This window comes from Ambystoma mexicanum, chromosome 4p (genome assembly GCF_040938575.1).
Source record: "Ambystoma mexicanum isolate Mex_15411 chromosome 4p, UKY_AmexF1_1, whole genome shotgun sequence".
In the NCBI taxonomy this organism is placed as follows: domain Eukaryota; kingdom Metazoa; phylum Chordata; class Amphibia; order Caudata; family Ambystomatidae; genus Ambystoma; species Ambystoma mexicanum.
This window is the reverse complement of record NC_090927.1, coordinates 105,860,685-105,881,880: the sequence shown is the minus strand read 5'-3', so window position 1 is coordinate 105,881,880 and position 21,196 is coordinate 105,860,685. Positions and strand designations below refer to the sequence as shown.

The window sequence follows — 21,196 nt, the reverse complement described above, 5'->3', positions numbered from 1 at the left end:
TTAGGACACTTAGGAGTGCCCCACCCCATACAACAATTCCTTGCTTCTTTTGTTATGTTGTTAACATTTATGAAACACACACTTTCATCCATAAGAGCACTATGCCATGGCGCTATCATTCTGAGAAGAGCAAACCCATAATCTTCCAATTCCAAGAAGAGTAGATTACGTTACCCAAGGGTTAAACGGGATATAGACAACCTTCCAGCAATTTTCTAAAATATAGATTCGATTTTTTAGGAATGGAATACCAAGAGAACCTATTGTGAAAAAACAAATCCAACCAAAAGGGACGCCAAACCTCCGTTAAGGTAGCAATGGTAGAGCAGTCAGGGCTGAACTCCGGATGGGGGAGGAGCTGGTAGGGAAGGCCAGTCAGTCCACACAGTTTACCAAACAAGCAACACACAAATATACTGAAAAAACATACTTTAAAGTCACACAGTCACACAAAATCTCCATTGTGTCAACATATGTACTTTAGAAACACTTAGCAGATGATGGAAAGAGTGCATGTATAGTAAAAAGCAGCACTGTTAATTTAGACCGAATCCAACTCTCTTAACATACAAACCCAAAATACAGTGATATTCACTGCACATTTAGTCTAAGGATAAGGGGTGGGGAGGGGGAGCAGGGCAGCATAGGCACTGCATCTAAGCATTCACTTGGTCATTATTAGTACCCAAGTTGCCACTTACAAAAACACATTATTGCTGTCCCTCTAGCACATAACACAGGTGATACAAATGCACACTATTCGTTGGATAGATATAGACCAAGGGTATGCCACCTGCTGCTCACCCGATGTTTTGGGCTCCAACTCCCATGATCCCTCACCATTGAATGAAAATGGTGGCCAAGGCTGATGGAAGTTGTAGTCTAAAACATCTGGAGAGCCAACGGTTGCAGATCCCAAGTATAAAGCTAGAGGGAGAAATGCAAAACTTCAGTAACCATACCCGGGGAGAGGGGGGCATCAAAGGGAAGAATAGGTCAGACTTGCAGTACTAGTCACTAGGATTCATTCAGCTTCTAGAAGAGACAGTGATACAATAGTAGCCACAAGTGAAACAATGTAAGAGCTCATTTAATTGTATATTTGTATTGCTTATGGCGTGAACCTAGCTCCAGGGCAGCTGTGCACCTTACAACAGAAAGGTGCCAGCATTGGGCTTGGCATTGTATACATAGTGCAGTACTGTTGGTGGAGGGAGGGATATGTATTAATCTGGCAGATATTGCTGAAAGAGCTTTTTTTAGTGTTTTGAAATGGAGAATGAGGGGGCATTTGAAGCCGCTGCCCGTATGGAGTTCTAGATGGTCGTGGCATGGAAGGAGAAGCACTGCTTGAGAGTCCTCTCTTCATGGGCTAGCTCAGATGCCGACCTTTTGATACCTTTGCTACATGAGGCAAGAGATCCTCCAGAGATGTGGAGTTCCCTTTGAGACTGGTTTGTAGGCGACACACGCAGTGCTACATATAATCCTAGGGAGCAGGGGATGCCAGTGAAACATGCACAGTATGGTCAAATCTGCAGGTTCCAGTGATGAGATGGGCTGTCCTGAGGGGTCCAGGTGCTTGGCTGGAAGGTCAGTAACAAGTGTATTTCCGATATCGAGATGTGAGATCGTGAGGGCTTGGGCCACCACTCGTAAACCATTTGGTGGGATGAAGAGCCTGAATTTGTGGAACGTGGAGATCTGTTGCCACACGGTTTGTACCTTTTTGCCTTTGTGCTTTTGTGAGGAAAAGCAGTCAATAACTAAGCCCGTTATCTGCGTCCACTATGGCGGAGCCGAGCCAGCCCAGTGTAAACTAAGGGAGCAGAGTAAACAGTGCTGCTGAGGGGGAGCACTCCTGGGCTGGCTTAAACTGTCAAAGGGAAACATGGTTTCCCTTTGACAGTTAAATAGTACCCCCGCTATGGTGAACAGGAAAGAAACAGAGGTTTAGCCAAACCCAATCAAGGTAGTGTGGGCCTCTTCTTGTGTGGCCAGGGAAGGCAGCTGCTACCTGATCCTGACCCTGGGGCTGATGGGTAGGAGGATCACATGGGAGGGGACTCATGCCAGGGGGTATTGGTGACCTCTGTAAAACATGGTTCCCCTAAAGTTCCTACAGCCTTGATTACTTACTGTAAAGAAACTGAGGTTTCTGTGATAAAAACTGCCTTGGGCTTCAGAGCCCATAATGCCTGAGGCACTGGGACATGGACGAGGAACTCAGAGTTAATGAAGATTAAAAGTACCGTAAAACACAATGAACAGTCTATTTGTAACAAGAAGCACCTGAGTGGGACATTTAAATTCAGGTCTGAGTTTCAGGTGAAAAGAGGAGATGTTGATGCAGTGGTGGAAGTGGTAGCGGAAGAAGTAGCAGCTGAGGCCAACGTGTGGCCGTGCAAGAAGGCACCGCTGGAAGCAGTGCTGGGGAAAGCTGCACCGTGTGGGAGAAGAGCTCCGGGCGAGAAGCAGGAACAGAGGCTGCACAAAGTTGTCAAAGGTTCCCAGGAGGACTGCACTTATCGCAGCAGTCATATCAGAGCTGGCAGCAGTACAGGGAGACCCGAGGGAAACCTCTGCTGTACCCGCAAGTGAACCAGAGACACAAAGGAAGACCAGTGAGTTGTCTTGAACCGCAAGGGGGACCCTGTGGCGCTCCGACGTAGACTTTTAAATGGGACTGATGATTTTGAATACCGAACAAATGAAATAATACAAAGGCAGCCAGGGCGCAATACTACTGATAAGGGCTGCCAATTGGGGGATATTTGTAAACCTGCATTGCCAGCAGCCAAGATGCCACATAAAAGGAATACAAAGGTCGCAGGAACATCATTCTCCTCATATGACAACTTTATGGGGAGAAACCTATAACCTACATTGCCAGAAACCAAACGGCTATAGAAGAATAAACCAAAGACAACAATGACGCAACTTCCCTTTTATGGAATACCAATTTGGGAATATCTGTAACCCACTTTGTTAAGAGACTATAAAGAGAAGCAGTTATTGTCCAAGCCTTCTCACCTGGGAGGTTGGTGTGGAGAATCATGGAACAAGTATAACCACTGAAAACAATGGTAGTAGTGGGAGTTTTTATCCTGGCAGGCGAGTGTGCCAGGAAAGAAGATGATTTAAAGTATTGTGGTTGTGGTAACAAGACGTGTTGGAAAGAACTTGTTGATTTCATTTGCTATGGTGAACTGTTGAATTGCTGTGCTATCCTGACTAAAGTGTGTTATATGAAGGACAAGTATGATGTGCTGATGATTACTTGTCTTTTGAAAAGAAGAATTACTTTGATTTATAAACTTGATTTAGGAGGAAGAAGCCTTTATGTTATCAAGCAGAAGGCTGAGGAAAACAACAGTTGTTTTAATTTGTAACTAAACATTTGTGAATGAGATATTTTCTTTGCCAGGTGGAAGAATACAGTGAATGGAAAAGACTTTTGTGCTACGTTGAACAGAACTTTGTTGTTACATAGAACTTTACTCAAGATATTCCTGAATTGAATTCCTTTTTTTACTACCTAGTGACATGTATTTGCAGGCTGATACCTCAGCTGCAGTGCTGCACCCAAGGGTGACAATTTTCTCAAAATGGTCACAGTCTTCTTTTTTCACCATTTCTTGTTAGTTTCTTCTGGGCTTTTACTCTGTTTGCATCAAGTTTGAGTCCTTTGCGTGTCTTGCCTTTGGCGGGATTCAACCCTGAAGCCCGCATAGGATCAAGTGTGTCTGGAAAGGCAGAAAATGAGGCAGGGTCCAGACACTTCCCCGTCCTTTGTCTCTAGGTGTGCCTGAGTGAAACCAGTTCTAATTGGCCGGCTGACTGTCCCGGAGGACAGCCACCCTGCTGTGTGATTGACAGCCTAGGGCTGTGAATGAATGGGAACAAGCATAAAAAGCGAGGTTTTTAGGACTAAGAGCAGAGTCTACCACTGGAGGACATCCGAAGCAGAAGACGAGAGAAGACCCTCCTGGATGCCGGTGAAGCCCTGTGCTGACCCCGTTTTCAAATAGAGTAGAAGACCCATAAAGGAGGACTTCCTCCCTTAGGCTGGTGGGACCAACTAGCTTTGAGAAACTTTATTTTGGAGCAACCCCGACTTGCTGCGACTTTCCAAGGCTGCAATAGCCCAATACCGGGGTACCTCGACCACCTGTGTGTGCATTATCTTCCGAAGTCCGGGAATCTCAAGGACACTACAGAAGGAAGAAATCTGCATCCAGAGTCCCCTCACCAGAGTCCAGGACCGAGGGATCAAGGAAATCCTAACCAGAGCTTTTTGTTCTTAGTTGGCGCTGAGAGAAAGTCGCCAAAACCACAAAGAGCCGCTGAATTGACAGAAATCCATTGCTGCCAAGACCTCCTGCCAAGACCTCCTCTCGAGTGCTACCGCAGGAGCCCATCAGACGTCCTCCCTTTTGTCACCACGACCAGGACTACTGCATTGCATCGTGAAGGCAGCCAGCTGGAACAACTTCTTCATTTCAAAGGTACTGTGGGGCTTGGGGTATTTTATCATTTTGCCATTGGGGGTGCTTCCTATCTTTGGGAGTGAGATTTAACCCTACACTAAATTGACCTCAACTTAACTACATTGGCCTTACAGCTTGTGTATCCAAAGGTGACTCCTCTGGAGTTGCTGTGATTTCAATTTTGTACACTGACTATTTAAGAACAATTTTCTAAGAAGAAGAGCATCAGAACTTTGAGTTTGTCCATTGACTTTGGCTGGGATAATTGACTGCCTGCATCCCTCTGGGAGAATCCAACTGTTCTTATAACCAATCAGTCTGTTCTGATCTAACACTAACCTTTTCCTTTGAAAACTCAATATTGCCAAGGTGATACTATATAAATGCTATACTGACATCAAATGACATCACCTCTGGGTGCTGGAATATGTGTAACATATGAATGAATTACTCACCTGCGTTATTGTTCACTTTTTTAATTGAATCCTAATTTGGGATTAATGTTCCAGCTAATTACGGCTTTTTAAAGAATACTTTAAATATCTTTGGGTATAAATAAATAATTAACTTATTATAACTAAGTGTGTAAGTGTTTACTTGGAAACCTGTGTTTAATGATTTCATTGTATAGCTCTACAGCTCACATTACCCCTCTTAAAATAAGCCTGGATCACACTACCAACTTGTGTAGTAAAGGCCTATATTAAAAGGTGAGTCACCTAATACCAAGAGAAGTCTTGTGTAGTCCCACACCAGTTGGACCGCACTAATTCTTACCTAACAGATGCAAGCATCAGAAATACGATTACAGTGAACAATGTATCCCGTCTGAGGCTTGTGGATCTGGTTAGATCACATGCTATGCATAGATTAGCGAGCAGTGTCTGGAGAAGGGGGTGGGTTGCGAGAAGGTACCGCACCAAATAGATATTTTAGCACTGCTTGTCCCACCCATTAATCTGCTTTAGAATGTGTGTCAATGCAGTAATGCTGAGGAGAAGTATGTATATCTCTCCATGAAGCTGTTTTGAAAATGGCATTCAGAGGGACATTTGCAATAAAGGCCAAAGTAGCTCCTGTACCCCTGGTAGAGTGAGCTCTTGGTGTGAAGGCAGAGTTTTGTTTGATAGAGAGTAGCAGAGCTGTATGCATTTCACTAACCATCTGGAGATGGAGTTTTTTTTTGTTTTTTTTTTTAAACGTGATCACCTTTCCTGCCAGCTGCTATGGAGACAGAGTTGGACTGTTTTTCGCAACGGTTTTGTTTTGTTTACATAGTGAAGAACCACCCTCCTTACATCTAGTGTATGGAGGATTTTCTCAGCTGAGTTCGAAGGGTTTTGAAAGAAAGCAGGTAGTTCACAATTGACTGGTTGACATGGAACTTGGCTAACAAAGAAAGGGTCTTGCACTGACAAACCTTGTAGTTCACTGACTCCAGAAAAGCCGTTTTATATGTAAGACGTTTAAGCAGAGACATTTTTATGGCAAGGCAAAAGGGGCTCTTGCCCAGGGCCCCCACCTTGGAGGGGTCCCCACAAGGCTGCCTGATCTGCATAAGTAAGATTCCATTGTTCACCAGACTTAAATAGCACATGACAAGATATTCTATGGGGTGCTGCTGAGGTTCTTAAACTATTGCCTCTTTTTTTTGACAAGTACATTTTGCCTTGATGAATTCATTATGTAATGCTTTCTGTGTTGACTGTGGTATGCATAGTATGTGTGTTCCTTAGGGCACAACTCCTGCAGTATTCTTTCCTTCTTGAGGGAATTATGCTGATCATGTGCAATAGCCAAAGTTGAAATGTATATTGATAAATTGAGTGCCACAATGGTACAGAAGTTAGCTCATCGTGTTAAGCACTCATTGCAGAGATATATGTTCATTTGCAAGATTAGAATAGCACATTCAAGCAAGGCTTGCTGAGCCTTTCCTATGTCTGAAGGTTATAAAACTGCCTGCATATGTACTTGGTTTTGCAACACAACATGGGCTATTAGCAATGCACCTGCACCAGATAGGAGTTGCTATAAAAACTAACATGTCATTTGTATGATGAAGGTCTAGAAATTGGTTTGTTCAGATGGGGTGTTGCAAAACCTAGGCAATCACCTCCAATGATGAGCATAAACATTTAGACCAAGTGGTGAATAAGTATCCAGATTGAAGACTGTGGAACCAAAGAGTTCATGCTTGTATCCTGGCTTTGCAGCAGACGATACAGTGATCCTGGTCAAATCATGTAAGATCTCTTACATTACTGTGCTGTCTTCCGTGATGTTTGCCATCTCGCATGCTGGTGGCATTGTTTAGCCCATTACCAGTGGTCGAAGTGTATGAAAAGAATTAGTGGAACTATGTTCCCTGCTGGCCTGCCCCACACCCCACAAACCCCATTGCCAAGCTCCGTCCCACGTGCAATATAACCCCCCAAACAAATGTGCCTCCTGTTTAGGGGAACGTTCAGTGCACTGCAGTGCAAGCTTCAACTTCTTCCTACACTTCCATTCTGGAATGGTTTCTTTTTAAAATAGAAGTATAGGAACAGTAAATCTTAATTTAAAAAAAGAAAGTAGAGGAACAGCGCTTCCTACAGCTCCTGCCCACTTCCTCCACTGGCCATTAGTTGATCTTTTTTCTAATGTAGGCCATTTGAGTGGAAGGGGTGGTAGACAGAAGAGAGCGGACCAGATGTTGCAGGTCTCGGGAAAGCATACTTTAAGGTCTGCTTGTTTGACCCAAAAAAGTCAAAGAATTTTCTGCACGTTTATAAATTACAATTTCACAAATCAGTGTTTTAGAAGTATTTAATGCTTTAAAATACAAAAGACAACCCCAGATTAAATCTGTTAAATCACATTGTTATGCTGGTACTTATAAAATTCCCTTGATGATGAAGAGAATGAAGCTAGAATCATTCCCATTTTGCACCCTTCTATATAATATTTCGTTTTTTTAAATTGTCATGTTTGGTAAAGTGATTTGTGCATTTTCCAAACCAGTTTTATAAAACGAGATTTATTTTTGTCCATGGTAAGAAATGGAAAAGAAAGTGTTCAAATGCAGAGTTGGCACACATCACAGTTTCACCCCTTAGCCAATGTGTGTTCCTGGTCATCTCATTTAATCTTGTATTGCCTAACCTCTCAAAATTACCGGTCCCTAAACCTTTCAAAATTATGAGCCCTTTAGAGTGATTTCCTTTTCAGGATATGATCTTCAAAACAGCCTCACTCATGGTTTCACTGGCTACAGTGTTGCTTACACTATAATAGTGAGCATTGATAAATTGCACACTACAGCCATACGTTCCTTAATCTCTAATGACAACACTATTTGAAAACAATGTCCCACTTCTAATCTCAGTCTGTCTGGATACAGACACCATCCAGGTAGCTTCTAATCTGCATCCACTATCTACGCTATGGTATGTGTAGCTTTCTCCTTCCTTCCAATTGGTCTCCTCCATCAATGCTTGAGCACTTTTGCATTCTATAAGGCAGATCATGTGAATTCTCTATTTTGGGTTACATGTACTTTCAACATAGGGTCCTGCATTAATACTACAGGCTGCATACCTTCCTGGATGTTATTGATAAAAAGTCTCCTGTATCTATACTAGACCAGAAGTAACCTCTTTGTAGACTGCGAATGTTGGCCTTCAAATGCTACTTGTTATCATTCTGATTAAAGACAGAATTAAGAGGGCAAGGGGACTTAAAGGTGCTCATATGAGGCCTGTTTCGACGTGCCTGGGAACACAACTTTGCTGATGGAGGCATTCCAAATACCAAGGTGTGCGTGGGGTGTAGGGCCAGTAGGTTGCAGGACTTTTTTTTTTTTTTTAAAAAACACAGAAAATCTGGAGCACCAGCTAACATTCCAGGGACACAGAAAAAATGTCAATGTGCAGGTAAGTACTTGAAAAAGCCACTTTAAGAAGAGTTTAAGGTAAGTATTCAAATGTCCACAGGAAAATACAAGACAACATCAGAAGGCAGACTTGAGATTGTGGCAAAAAGACAGTTAAGTCGGAGTTCTGCCTCATAGGTGCAACAATGGTGGCAACCAACCTAAGAGAACACCAGAGAAGACGCAGACGGTCCAGGCACGTAGAACCCAGGAGGATTCAGACCCAAATGAAATGAATGGGAAACGACGAATGGGAAAACGCAGTTAAGGAACATCTGCAGAGATCTTCGACGACAGGGAGCCCTGATGGCAAGTGTCAAGAATAATCTACCAACCCAGGGTCCAGAGGTAAGGACTCGCAGTCACTGTTCCCGAAAGAGTCAGTTCCAAGTGGGCGATACAATCCAGTGAGTACAGTTCTTCTTTTGCAGGACAATTTAAAGGATTTACAATCCCAAGGACCTAAAACCCAGAGCAATGACAACCCCAACGGCCAAAAAGAATAACTGCCCCTTCTATGAAGTGGGTCCCACCAGTCAGAAGTGAAATCAGCAGCCAGGATGGCCCAGGGCGTGGGGGGAACCTGACCTAGAATGTCTGGCAACTTGAAGGGCAAATGAAGGTAGCCCACCAGCAGAAAACGTTCCCATGATGAAGCACACAGTGGATGCAACGCAGGACAGCCCTTACGAGCAGAAGAGGTTCCAGTTGGCGGGAGATTACAAAACCAAGGCACACAACCCACGCTGTAAACAGGAAGTGTCAGAAAATGGGTCTGGAGTCACATCATGAAAGTCCCAGTCCAGTCACCGAGGGGGTCCAGGTGACGAAGGACAGTCCAGGAAAAACATTCAGCAACCAAAAATAAGAAGCAGAGCTTCAGGTACAGCGACATGATTCCAAGCAGTAAAAAATCAGCAGCAGCTTCTTGGCACCTAAATCCTCCAGCAGGTTTGTAGACCTCTGGAGGATTTGCGACACTCTCTAAAATCCATACCAGAATAGGGTGTAGGAACAGGATCCCATACACACAGCAGCTACCCCTCCGATCACACAAAGGAACCTTTAAACAAAGGTTTGGGCAGCCAGCCAATTAGGATGGCTGAAAAAACTGCCAAACACCCAAGCCAGCCTCACAGTTTGTTTATTGGCTTGTCTAAGGCCAGGGATTTGTCTGAACCGCAACAATGCGTACATGGCTGGGTTCAGAGTGAACCCATGTGTGCACAGCAGCATTTTAGAGCGGCTTGTGGTTTCCCCCAAACAAAGAAATGCCCAAGAAAGAAAATGGCAGAGAGCAGGACTTTAAAAAAATACATTAGTACCTCAATGGCTACCAAACAATTACTTTGAGCCAATGCAGTAAATCTGCTTGCACACTTGGGGAAGTCAGAACAAATTACATCTGCCGTCAGCGTACTCACCACAATCAATGTAGGGTGTCATTATCACGCTTGGGCACCCCGTCCTAGGAGCCTTGTGGGAGAAATATGATGCTTAATTTTTTTAAAAATGTGGTTTAATTGGATTAATAGATGTTATGAGTGTTGCATAGCGATGTGAATTTTACTCTTTCAGCAGCATGGAGCCAATGTAGGTGATGGAATGCCTGGGTGATTGATGCTTGCTTAGGAAGTCGCGAAGTTCTTACTGTGGAAGTCTGAACTCTCTGAAGTCTTCAGAAAATATTTGAGGTTACCAAATAGACTGAATTACCAAAGTCCAGCCTTGCATTCATAACTTTGTCGACTGGAAATGATGGGTAAAAGAAAAGAATGTAAACGTTTCCTTGGGCTACGAAGCCGACTGAAAGCTACTTTGTTCACAAGAGCAAATCAAGCGATTTAGTTATTGATCTGGACACAGAGATTACATACCTTGCCGACCGGCTGTGGAAAATTGCCCAATGATTTAAGCCAAGAAGACAGGAGGGGATGGAGAGTGCTCTGGTGTCTTCATTTGAGGTGGGGAGGGGCACAGGGAAGGATCTCCTTTACTTTGCGAACACCAACCACTTGCCCATCACTGTTTTCGTACAGTACAAGCATGCTTCCCGGTAAATCTCAGAACAACCACTTCCCCGAAGCTAATAGTTTTCCATTGCTATCTTCCTCCATGGCCCCTCTATCCAGCCCAGACTTGCTATTCCTGGTCATCTGTCTTGACCACTCATTCTACTGCGCATTCATTGCTGTGTTCATCCAACTGTGTAATAATCCCGGTGGCATTATAAATAAGCAGCACAAATCTCATCTTTGCAAATGGGCATTTTGGAAGGATGGCATTTGTGGGGCCTGGTTATTAGGATACAGTTTGTGAGAGACAATACCTACCACCCATATACCAGGATTACATCTTGGTCACTGATTTTCTCCAAGGCTAATTTAGAAATGGCTTCTGACGCTAGAATGATCTTCTCCCTGATGTACTCTTGGATTAAATGTTGAAGTTTACTTTTTGCCTGGGGAGGGAAAATAACAAAAATAACATTGAAGGGCTGCAGACCTTTACACATCAGTTCTAACTCCTATACAAGGGCATTTCCAGAAATCTCCATGTGATCACGAATAAAGACTGTTAGGCAAGATTGTGCGCAGTACCCTTTGGGAGACTATAGCAACCTTGGCCTCCTGGCAATCGGGACTCAATTTTTGGTATAATTCTGTACTACACAGGTTGGGTAGTGTGGCTGAGCAGCCAGGCTCATCTCAAGACGGGTCAACGTGAGCAGTAGGGTTTTTACACAGAGATTCACAATGACAAGTACTCAAATAAACTCTTACACTCAAGGTTTCTTGATTAAACAATTATGAATTTATTTACCAGTCAGTTCAATAAGCCTTCTTCAGAATGGAGCAATATAAAAGCAACACACAAATACACGTCAAAATACACACTCTTAGTTTCTCTAAATCAGCAAGTACCCATTTGGGATGGCACACAGCTGGTTCCTACACCTTGAGGTGACAAATAACTAGGACACTGCGGACATTATAAATTTCGAGCAATACTGAGTTGGTGTCAAAGAAAAGGGTTTGGGAATAAAACAAAGGTTACACAAATATTCTGAAGCAGGTAAGTACTTTTAAACCCCCAAAGTAAATTAACCATTTCTTGGAGGAAAGGTAAAGCACAGGTTGGAGGTAAGAAGAGTCTTTCAGGGAGCCAAGCCAGCCAATGTTAATTGAACAAAAAAGTCTAGGTGAGCTGAAGCACTTCTTGCAGGCAAGTAAAAGTCTTGCAACATGTTTTAGAAGTCTTTGTAGAAGTAAAGAATCACTGTAGGGCCACAATCTGGGAGGCTTGTGAGCAGCAAAGCTGCAAGCAGCTCTGCAAAAGCAACCAAGACAAGTCTCAACTGAGAACAAGCAAGGCTACACAACAAGAGGTAAGTCCTCTTAGTTTTACAGTACCTTTGGTTAAAAGAAATTGGTTGACTTCTGTTCCTGTGTAGGCCTGCAGATCCTGTTGTTCCTGGGTCTCAGTCGTGGGGACAAGAGCGAGGACGTCTGGGGACTCCTGCAACACAATGGGAAGGTCGGCGGCAGCAATCGGCAAACTTCAATTCAGCTGCACTTCGCAGTTTCAGCTCCTCGCGTCTCTAGCAAATAGCAACACTGCGGTTCTCGGATACCACTTTGGACTTTCCTCGCATCTGGGGTCCAGCACTCTGTTGAGGTGGCTCAGGCTTGGTCACTCCTGCTTTCTGGGAGCCTGGAGGATCTTCCTGGAGCTTGGGTCTGACTTAAAGACACTCACTCGATTCTGGTGTTCCTCTCCCTGGCACTTCGGTTCCTGCAGCAGCAATGGAAGTACAGCCAGCTCTGAGAGGATTTCCAGATGAGCTCGTCTTGGGGTCGATTGGTCCGACCAACCCAAGGGGAGAAGTCGTCCTTTGCAGGTCTTCGCTAGTCGGAGCTTCAGCACTCCTCCGAGGACAGCCCTCCAGCCAATCACCCTTGGGTGCATTCCTGTAGCCAAGGAGACTAAGCAAAGGGAGTTTCGGGCAACCTCGCTCGCTTCTTGTCCTGTTAGTCACGCTGGAGCCAGGAGGCATGCTTCACTCGTGAATCCCGCTAAAGACAAAACAAACATAGGGACCAAACCTGGTTTGGCGCGCAGAGTAAATCTCAAGAAGAACCTTTCCAACAGGAAATGGCGGAAAAAAGAAGACTGGGGCCATTTTGACAACATGGGCACCCATAATGATAATGATAATTATGTGTTATTTATATTGCACCTTTATCCAAAGCGCTTTACAGAGCACATATTTACATACAATATCACCCAACCGAAATTGGTACTCATTTATCGACCTCGGAAGGATGAAAGGCGGAGTTGGCCTTGCCGTGATTCAAACCTGCGACCTGCAGATCATGCTCGGATAGCAGCCTGCTATGCAACATCCCCCCTAGAGGTGGCACTAAGAGGGGCCTCACAAGTAGAGACTACTGTTGGGTAAGAATTGGAGCAGTCACACTATGCGAGACTACACAAGATTCATCTGCCTGGTATTAGGTAACCCACCTTTTGGTATAGGTTTGTACTACACAAGTCAGTAGTGTGACTGAACAGCCAGGCCTCAAGAGGGGTAACTGAGCTGTACAAATGAAATCCGTCAATACAAGTAACTAAGTAAAACTTACACTCTCAAGGTTTCAGTTATAAATATATTTATTTACACATCAAGTTTTAGTTCAGCGTTCTTTAAAAAGGCAATTGCTTTTAACAGTCAAGTAAACTTTGGACTCACTCTTCAAAATCAATAAAGTTGGTGAATACTCTTTGGATATGCTAATACATTTCTCCTACACCCTGAAATGACTTCAATAACAAGGATAGTATTGCATTGATCATAAACCCCAATATACTTTTTACATTCTGGGTTTCAGGAAGGAAGGGTTAGGAAAAAATAGAAAGGTTAGAACATACTTTCTTAGAACGTGAAGACAGGTTGAATCCCCTAATGAAGTCTAGGTAAGCATTTCCCAGCAGTAAAAAGTGTTCAACAAATTACAACCTCTGAAGGGACAAGCAATGCCAAAGTCAATAGTTTAGCAGGGTGCCATTATGGAGCCAGGACAGCCAAAGTCAATTTGGGCAAAGTCTATAGTTCCGATGCGCTTTTTGGATAAAGTTTTTCACAAAGTCAGATAGTTCAAGAAAATCACTGAAGGAACACAAGCAGTTAAGCCTGTGCAAGGGGAGTTGAAACTCAACTCAGAAAAGGTAAGCCAATGTAATTCTCAAGTGAGAAAACACGACTGAAGGCAATAGAGGACATATTCTGCAATTTTGTTGGAAGTGCATTCCAGAGTTGGGGGGCCCCTGATGGAGAAACATTGACCTCCCCAGGAGAGGCATTTATATGAAGGGACAGCCAGGAGATTTGTCGATGAGGAGTGTAAAGTAACCACTGGCTGATAGGCCTTAACTTTTTTTAATTAGGTGCCTGGATGCCATTCCTTGAATGCACCTGAAAATCAGACATAGCAGTCGGAATTTTATTCTTTGCTGCAATGGCAGCCAGTGCAGTCTTTGGCGGTACCTGGAGATGGAGACTCTTTTTGGTAGATTGTACACTAATTGAATGGCAGCGTTCTGAGCTACATGGAGTCGTTGCAGTTGACAGTCCGGGGCTCCAAGTAGCAGTGTGCTACAGTAGTCCAATCTTGAGTTTACCATTGGCCCCACCAACTCAAAGGGAGAAGTCGTCCTTGCAGTGCTTCTCGTCGAGGCGAATCTGGAGCTTCAGCACAGCAGCAGGGCTACACCGGGCAAACCAATGGTCCAGGAGTTGCAGGAGGCGTCTCTTCCAAGTTCTTCTTTGGATTCTGGCATGTTTCTCCCATTCATTCCAGCCTAGCGGTCAATCACACAGCAGGGTGGCTGTCCTTGCCGGACAGCCAGCCGGCCATCAACTTTGGGTGCATTCCTGTAACCAAGGGGATAAAGCACAGGGAGTTTCGGGCACCTCCCTCACTTCTTGCCCCTGCCAGACATACTGGTGTCAGAGGCAGGCTTCACTGGTGAATCCCGCCAAAGACAAATGAACAAAGAGGCCAAACCTGGTTTGGCGCACAGAGTAAATGTCAAGAAGGACTTTTCCAACAGAAAATGGCGAAAAAAGAAGACCAGGGCCATTTTGACGAGATGGGCACCCATGGGTGCCTTACCGTGGCTGCGAACGCAGCCCGCATAATAACACAATTTTAGTAAAAAGTAAACCACTGCCACCAGCCATTAATTGTAGAAAGGGTAACATAAAAAAATGTTACATGAGAAACTAGACAAAGGGGATACTAAGTAACCCCTCCAGCACCCTATGGTAAGATAGTGTGTGCTGGGTCTACAAAATTACAAATGTAAGTAAAGTCAATTTCACTTCACTGCTCTTGTAAACAGTAGTTTCACTAAGAGAATGTATTTAAACCTTTGGGAAATCCAAGAGACTTCCCTGTGTCTGCACTGAAGGTGCTGTGTGACATTATGTAAAGATGATGCCTATGCAGTTTGTCAGACTCCAAAGTTAAAAAGAACACAGAAATGACATCACATTAAAATTGCATAGGAGATAAAAAGTCCTAAAGTCCAGCAAAAGAGCGGTGGGTCTCTAAGGTAGAAGGGAATTAGCACATTTCTGAGAATTCTCCCCTACAACGGGCCTCTATGATGTGTCTTTGTAGACACGTAATTGTCAACCTTGTTCGATTGCAGAGTTTCCCGTGATGGCATTAGATTTATGTAGTAGCATAATTACACCACCTACTTTCAGTTTTAGCTCATGAGGAGGCATTCGTCCTACAGCACGTCACTCTTTAGAGATTTAAACGCTGAGCCGGTAATTAACTGTTCGACACTGGAACCGCCAAGCCCTGTGTACAGAGAAGAGGGGGTGGAAAGTAGTAACTTGAAATTCTTCTGAATGTTTGCGATAGTGGAAGGTAAAGGTGACCGCGTAGAACTGTGCTCATTTGGTTTGTTAAAATGATGGCTGTTGTTGAAGTGGTAGGGCACACAGAGGTGCACTTTGCCATTTGGCAAGCAGAGGGCAACCTAACACTGATAAATTGTATCAGCTCAGTACGGAAACATTCCTAAGCATTTTATATAGATAGACTTTTATATACACACAAGGCAAGGTAAGTAAATACTATTTAGACTAACCAACAAAAAATTGAAACACATAAGCAACACTTTTTCAGGCGAATGCTTCAATAGTGATGGCTTGAAGCAGTGTTCTATGACTGCTGCAAGCCACTACTATTGAAGCATTCGCCTGAAAAAGTGTTGCTTATGTGGTTGTTAGGTAAGATTTTCATAGCAATTAAATCTTCCTGACCTCTGTCAACCCCAGAAGCTTTTGCTTTACTGGTGGATTATTTTTCCCTAAACCTCAGTGAGTTGGAACCTTTTTACTCTTTGTATGATATATAATAGGTTATTTATAACGCGCTTAATACCCAGAGGTTTCTAAGCGCAGACCCGGGGATCGAACCTGTGTTGCTCCGTGCTCCCTTGCTTCCAAGGCGAGCACATGGCCCCTGAGCTATCCTCCCGAGACTCCCCATAGTGTCTTTAATTTGACCCTCCTTGACACTTTTGGCATGAACTGCCCATTGTTGCTGGGTTGCCCCTTTGCTCCCCTTTTACATTTCTCTGGCTAAATATAGTTAGAACTACAGTTCCCAAGGATAGGAAGAATATTTTATCCTCTCTAGACTTTATTTAGGTGAGACCAGAGCACCCCAACCTTATGTGGAGTGCTGGGGAGATACAAAGTATCCCCTTTCCCACTAGCACTAACAATTCTGTTAAAAGGGATAAGCTTATCTTAAATGGCTGGTGACAGTGTACCTTTTTACAAATGTGGTGCACCTTTACTGCGGTAAAGGTCCAGTCTACCAAAATTGTCCAAGTCTTCTTTTTATGCCATTTTCATGCTTCTTTTCTCTTTCCTGGTCTTTCCCCTGCCCTCCAGGGTGGTAAATTCCTTTGTGTGATTTTTATCTTCGGCAGGAGACCTCAATCAGGCCCACCCAGGCTCCAGAATGTCTGAAGGCAGGAAGCGAGGGAGGAGTCCAAAACTCCACAGTCCTTGGTATTCCAGCCTGCCTGCGAGAATCCAGTTAAAACTGGGAAGGTTGGCTGTCCTGAAAGGATTGCCAACCCCACCCCCCCGCACCCAGTTTCAATGTTGCACATCTGTTTGATTGGGTGGGTTCCCGCATAAAAGTCAGATCCTGGATTGAAGAGGAAATCAACTACTGGACCAGACTCTGAAGAGGAAGATGAAGACAACACAGCTGAGATGATTTCCAGTGACCGGAGAGCCTGCTGTGTAACCATAGCCTGCTGTTACCCTTCCTTCCAAGCGACCTGGTTAGATCAACAACTCAAGAAGAACTGCATTTTGAGACATCCCACGTCATGTTGCAACCATGCGGGGCTGCAATACCCCAATTCCCTAGGAACTCGAGCCAGTGTGCGGTGCACAGTCTTCAGAATTCCGAATCGAGCTGAAAATTTGGTGGCATCCTGCAGGCCCTCCAGTGATATGATTCGAGTCCAAAAAGTTCCCTCATCAGAGTGCTGGATCTTGCAAGTGACGAGAATCTGACCAGCGATATGCATTCTTCTTCTGGCTCATGAAAAGGATGTGGAAACCACAGAACCGCATCATGCCGCAAAGAAACTCGTGCCTGTAGACTTTCCCATTGATCCTGGCAGAAATATCCCTTCGAAGACCTGTCTTCCGTCTTTATGACAAAGAAATCCTTCGAAAAGGTTTTTGGCTGCAGATTCTGAAGTCTTCCTGCTGCAACTCATCTTCTGTGCTGAGGTACTGTGTTGGTTGGGGTATTTACTTACCTTAAGCCTATGTGATTTCTGTAGAGCTTTTGGGGTGTTTTCTGTGATTGGGAGTCCTCTCATCCAGGTCACCCAGGCCCACTGCTGGAATCCTCTTAGGGTGTCTTCTCAGAAGTCCTTGGACCCTAACTAACTCTAAAGTAACTACTTACTTGTTTGAACAGTCTTCCACAGGAACTCTTTATACAACTGAACCCCATCTCACTCTGCCTACAGCTAGGCCACTAAGGTCCCTCTTCTGCCTCAGAGAACTCATGCAATAGAATAGGGAAGGACTGGATAAGAAAAGGATTCTGCCTTGAAAAATATAACACGTGTTTAAAAGCATACTTACTTATGAAAGAGTTAGTTGGTAGCTCTGAGAGTGAGCAGTTACACAAGTTCTTACTTACCTTGAATGTGTGTTGTGCAATTTTGTAAGGTTATTTTATTCGCCTGTAAATTGGTTATGCTTCTTCCCAAAAGTAACGCCAGAATACTAGTATGCAAGTTCAACAACCGGGTGTTGCTTCCCCTGATCTGCTGTATAGCTTGTCTAAACAAAGTCTTCAAAAAGTCTTTACAACATTCCCTCAATCAGGATTAAAAGAACAAGGTCCAAAAGTCCAGCAAAAAGTGTTGGTGGGTTTCACTAAGGGGGATTAAGCATAAAACTGAAATCTCCCAAACACCACATGCCATGGGAGACGCAGTTTGAGAACTGGGGAACGTCTGAGCCGGTGAATAGAGCCTCATGGACATATGATAAGATACAAAAGTACATGGAAAAGCATCTGGGACCATTTGCAATGTTAAAAGACACACGTGGGGAAAACCATGTGGCAGATAAAAGACAAAGAAGAACGTGAAAAGACCTGGCAAAGGAGAATAATAGGCAGAGTCAAGTGTGTAGAAAGTGAACTATATAAGGGGAACCTGGCAGGGGTGTATACCAGGTGTTTTTTTTATGAACAAAAGAATCTCAAGGAAGACCCATGCCCAAAGGATTCTGAACTGTCATGAAGAGTAAAAAGAACCTGGCAGGAGAGTACACCGGGTGTCTTACGAGTCTGGGACCAGAACCCAAATTGTATGAAGAAACTATATCAAAGAAGCTGGCAGGGGATTGTACCAGGTGTTGTTTTGGGAGTCAGAGAATCCCAAGGAAGATTAATGCCCTTAGGACTTTTGCATTATGTTCAATGTGAGAAGGACTTGGGGAAGGGAGACATTTTCCCTGGAACAAGTTGGGGCATCAAGAGGAGTTATCCTCTTGAGCTACAAAGAGCTTGGATATTCTTTTGAACTTTTGTTTGGTGGAGAGAAACCTGGGGAAGGGAGGGATTCCCTGGAACTGTGAGCATTATTCATTTGGAACTTTGTTGAATGTATGCCTTTTTGTTGAACTTGAAAATGTTTACAGGTCAGAGACTTGCCCTTAGCAGTGTAGAGTTAATTTTAGAGTGTGAGAGCTAGGATAGGATTTCAGACACAAGACACTTTGCTTTTGGACATCTTGACACACGACAGGCCCTTAGGTTTTGGTTGAGGTAGGGAACTACCTTGTAGAATAGGGCCAGAACCCCGTTTTCTTTTAATAAAGGTTTATGGAAAACACCACGAGTCCTCTGTGTCCTTGTTTCATTACTGGTTCGTCACACTGTTTTTCCCTTGTGTTGAAAATATGTAGGTTAGCTGCATTTCTTTACCCAATACATCAGTGGCATTCAGAGAATGGAGATGTTTCCAACAAAGCCTGTAATGCAGTTGGTTTCGTGATCAGTTTCCAAGCAGATAAACATCAGCCTCACTGCTTCCACTTTCTCTACCAACTATTGTATGAATCCCACCCCTCCGTCCTACCTCCTCTTCCTTCATGGTGCTAGGGATGTTGGAGATTTCCTTCTTCACATACTTGATGGCATTTCCCATGCTGGCAGAGAGAGGTCGGCACTGATTCAGAAAACTGCAGCAAAGACAGGAATGCAGGGAGTTTAGCAAACACAGCCCTGAACCTCTGGTGTTCAAAAGAAAGATATATATTGCTATGCAGGTTCTGCTACAGCCTTTACTTAGTCAACTCACTGAACACTATCAATGCTTTTCAAAAAGCATCTCATGCTGGGTTAAAAGAATAATCAGTGTACACATGCTGTGCCATCTGAGCACACCAATATCCAGGTCTTGACAAAACTGTACTGTTTCATGTCAAGCAATAAACATAAATCTGGTGGAATATAGGTTGTGATTTTCAGCAGTTTCATTTTTATTAACATGCTGTGTGCCTTAAACAGTGCCAAGCGTGTGGGCTTTGTATTGTCACGTTCTCCACATGAGCCTCGCAAAGATCGCTTTGTGTAACAGCAGCTTGAACAACGAAATCCAAAACAGTCAGTATGTGCTCAAGCCCTCTCTCCCCAACACTCTTCCAACAGATCCATTCCCCCTTCCTCCTGCAACCTCCCAGTACCAAGATTCTCCTAAATGCATCGGCACACATTCAGGGCTTGGTGTGCCGATCGTTATGACCTTCCCTCACAGCATGGAAGCTTAACGCCTCAGTGATGCTGAAAACATAGCAACACCCAGGAGCTCCAGAGGTTGACTAACTCACTGCTGGGGGTCATTTTCAAAGGCCCAAAGTACATCTCACAAATGAGATGCTTGGGATGGATTTCTCAAATCAGCCCTGGTGGGAGGATTTTGGGAGCCCCCTCAATTATGGTGAGCAGAAAAGACACTGAGGGGTTAGCCTAAACCCAATCTAGGTAAGGTAGCATAGCAGTCAAGGTTTAGCCTCAGGAAGGGTGTGAGTGATCTAGGGCTACAATGCGCCCCCAAAGAGCAACACCAGTAATTCCAGTTAGACAGTAAAAATAAATCATTTAATAGGCCTTTAGTTTACACACTAAATATATACAAATCACAGTTAAGTATTGTCATGCAAAACTTAAAAAAACATAGTATATACACATCCCCCCTTAGGAGAAATAGAATTACATATGAATCAATTACCAGTGCAATACAGATGAGTAGTCAGATGCATAGAACTCTTTTGAATGACCCAAAACAGCTTCCCTCAATCTTATCTAACCCCAAGATGGTTTGGGGCTTTGTGCCCAAATGTCAAGAGTTTGAAAGCAGATTATACTTCAGGTAAGTTCTTGTAAAAATAGCATTTCCCGTGGTTATGACTTCCAAAGTTAAATAACATTTCAGATAAAGTTCAGGTTAGTGCTCCCTCAATCCAACACCCAAGGATAAGCCTTGGGAAGGATCCTTAACCTAGGTTTCACCACCAAAGGTCAGGTCAGAGTGAGTTTATGGCCAGACGTTAAAGCCCAATATAACTCTATGGAGGACAGAAATACGTATGCCAACTTACCCCCCACCTCGGATTCTTCCAGAGACTACCGCAGGTGTTCCGGAATCGGTTGGGCACACAATCATCTGCGCTAGGACCAGGTGAGGACAGTGTTATGTAGTGAGAACACACGATGTTAAGATAGTGATAATCCAAATGGAATATAGAGCGTGGAAGGTTGAGGGGATGTTCTGGAATGTGTAGGGGTTTAGGAGTTCAGTGGTTTGAGGAATAAAGATGAAGGATGACATGTAATACGGCGTGTCAGTTTGTTAATGAAATATATATATTCAAGAATATAACAGACGGCCTGGGACATGTGGGCACTGAGTGTTAGGGAGATTTATCATTTGTATGCTTCATCCTCTCTCCTAGTGAGAGCCCCAGCATTCTCTGCTGGACTTCTAGACCGTTTTCTTTGAATCCTGAATGAGTGGAGCCTTTTTCCACCCATTCATCCTTGTGGGCTCTGTCTCTTGGAACTCTATGCTTTGTATTCTACCTGTGCGATGGAGTCTGTCTGCTCCATAGCTCGTAAAATGTTAATGTTAAAGGATATTTGTACCGCGTACTATC

At 43.9% G+C, this 21,196-nt stretch overlaps 1 protein-coding gene across 2 annotated transcripts in view; it reads right to left on the bottom strand.

Moving 5' to 3' along the window:
- EIF2B4 (eukaryotic translation initiation factor 2B subunit delta) overlaps positions 1 to 21,196 on the bottom strand; it is a 256,404-nt gene that overhangs the window by 7,787 nt on the left and 227,421 nt on the right. For both annotated transcript variants that reach the window (XM_069605481.1, XM_069605480.1), the window contains 2 exons: positions 19,120 to 19,222; positions 10,740 to 10,867 (listed from right to left, as the gene is read on the bottom strand). In XM_069605481.1, the coding sequence (XP_069461582.1) occupies positions 10,740 to 10,867; positions 19,120 to 19,222 (231 nt within the window). The remainder of the gene's footprint in view (positions 1 to 10,739; positions 10,868 to 19,119; positions 19,223 to 21,196) is intronic.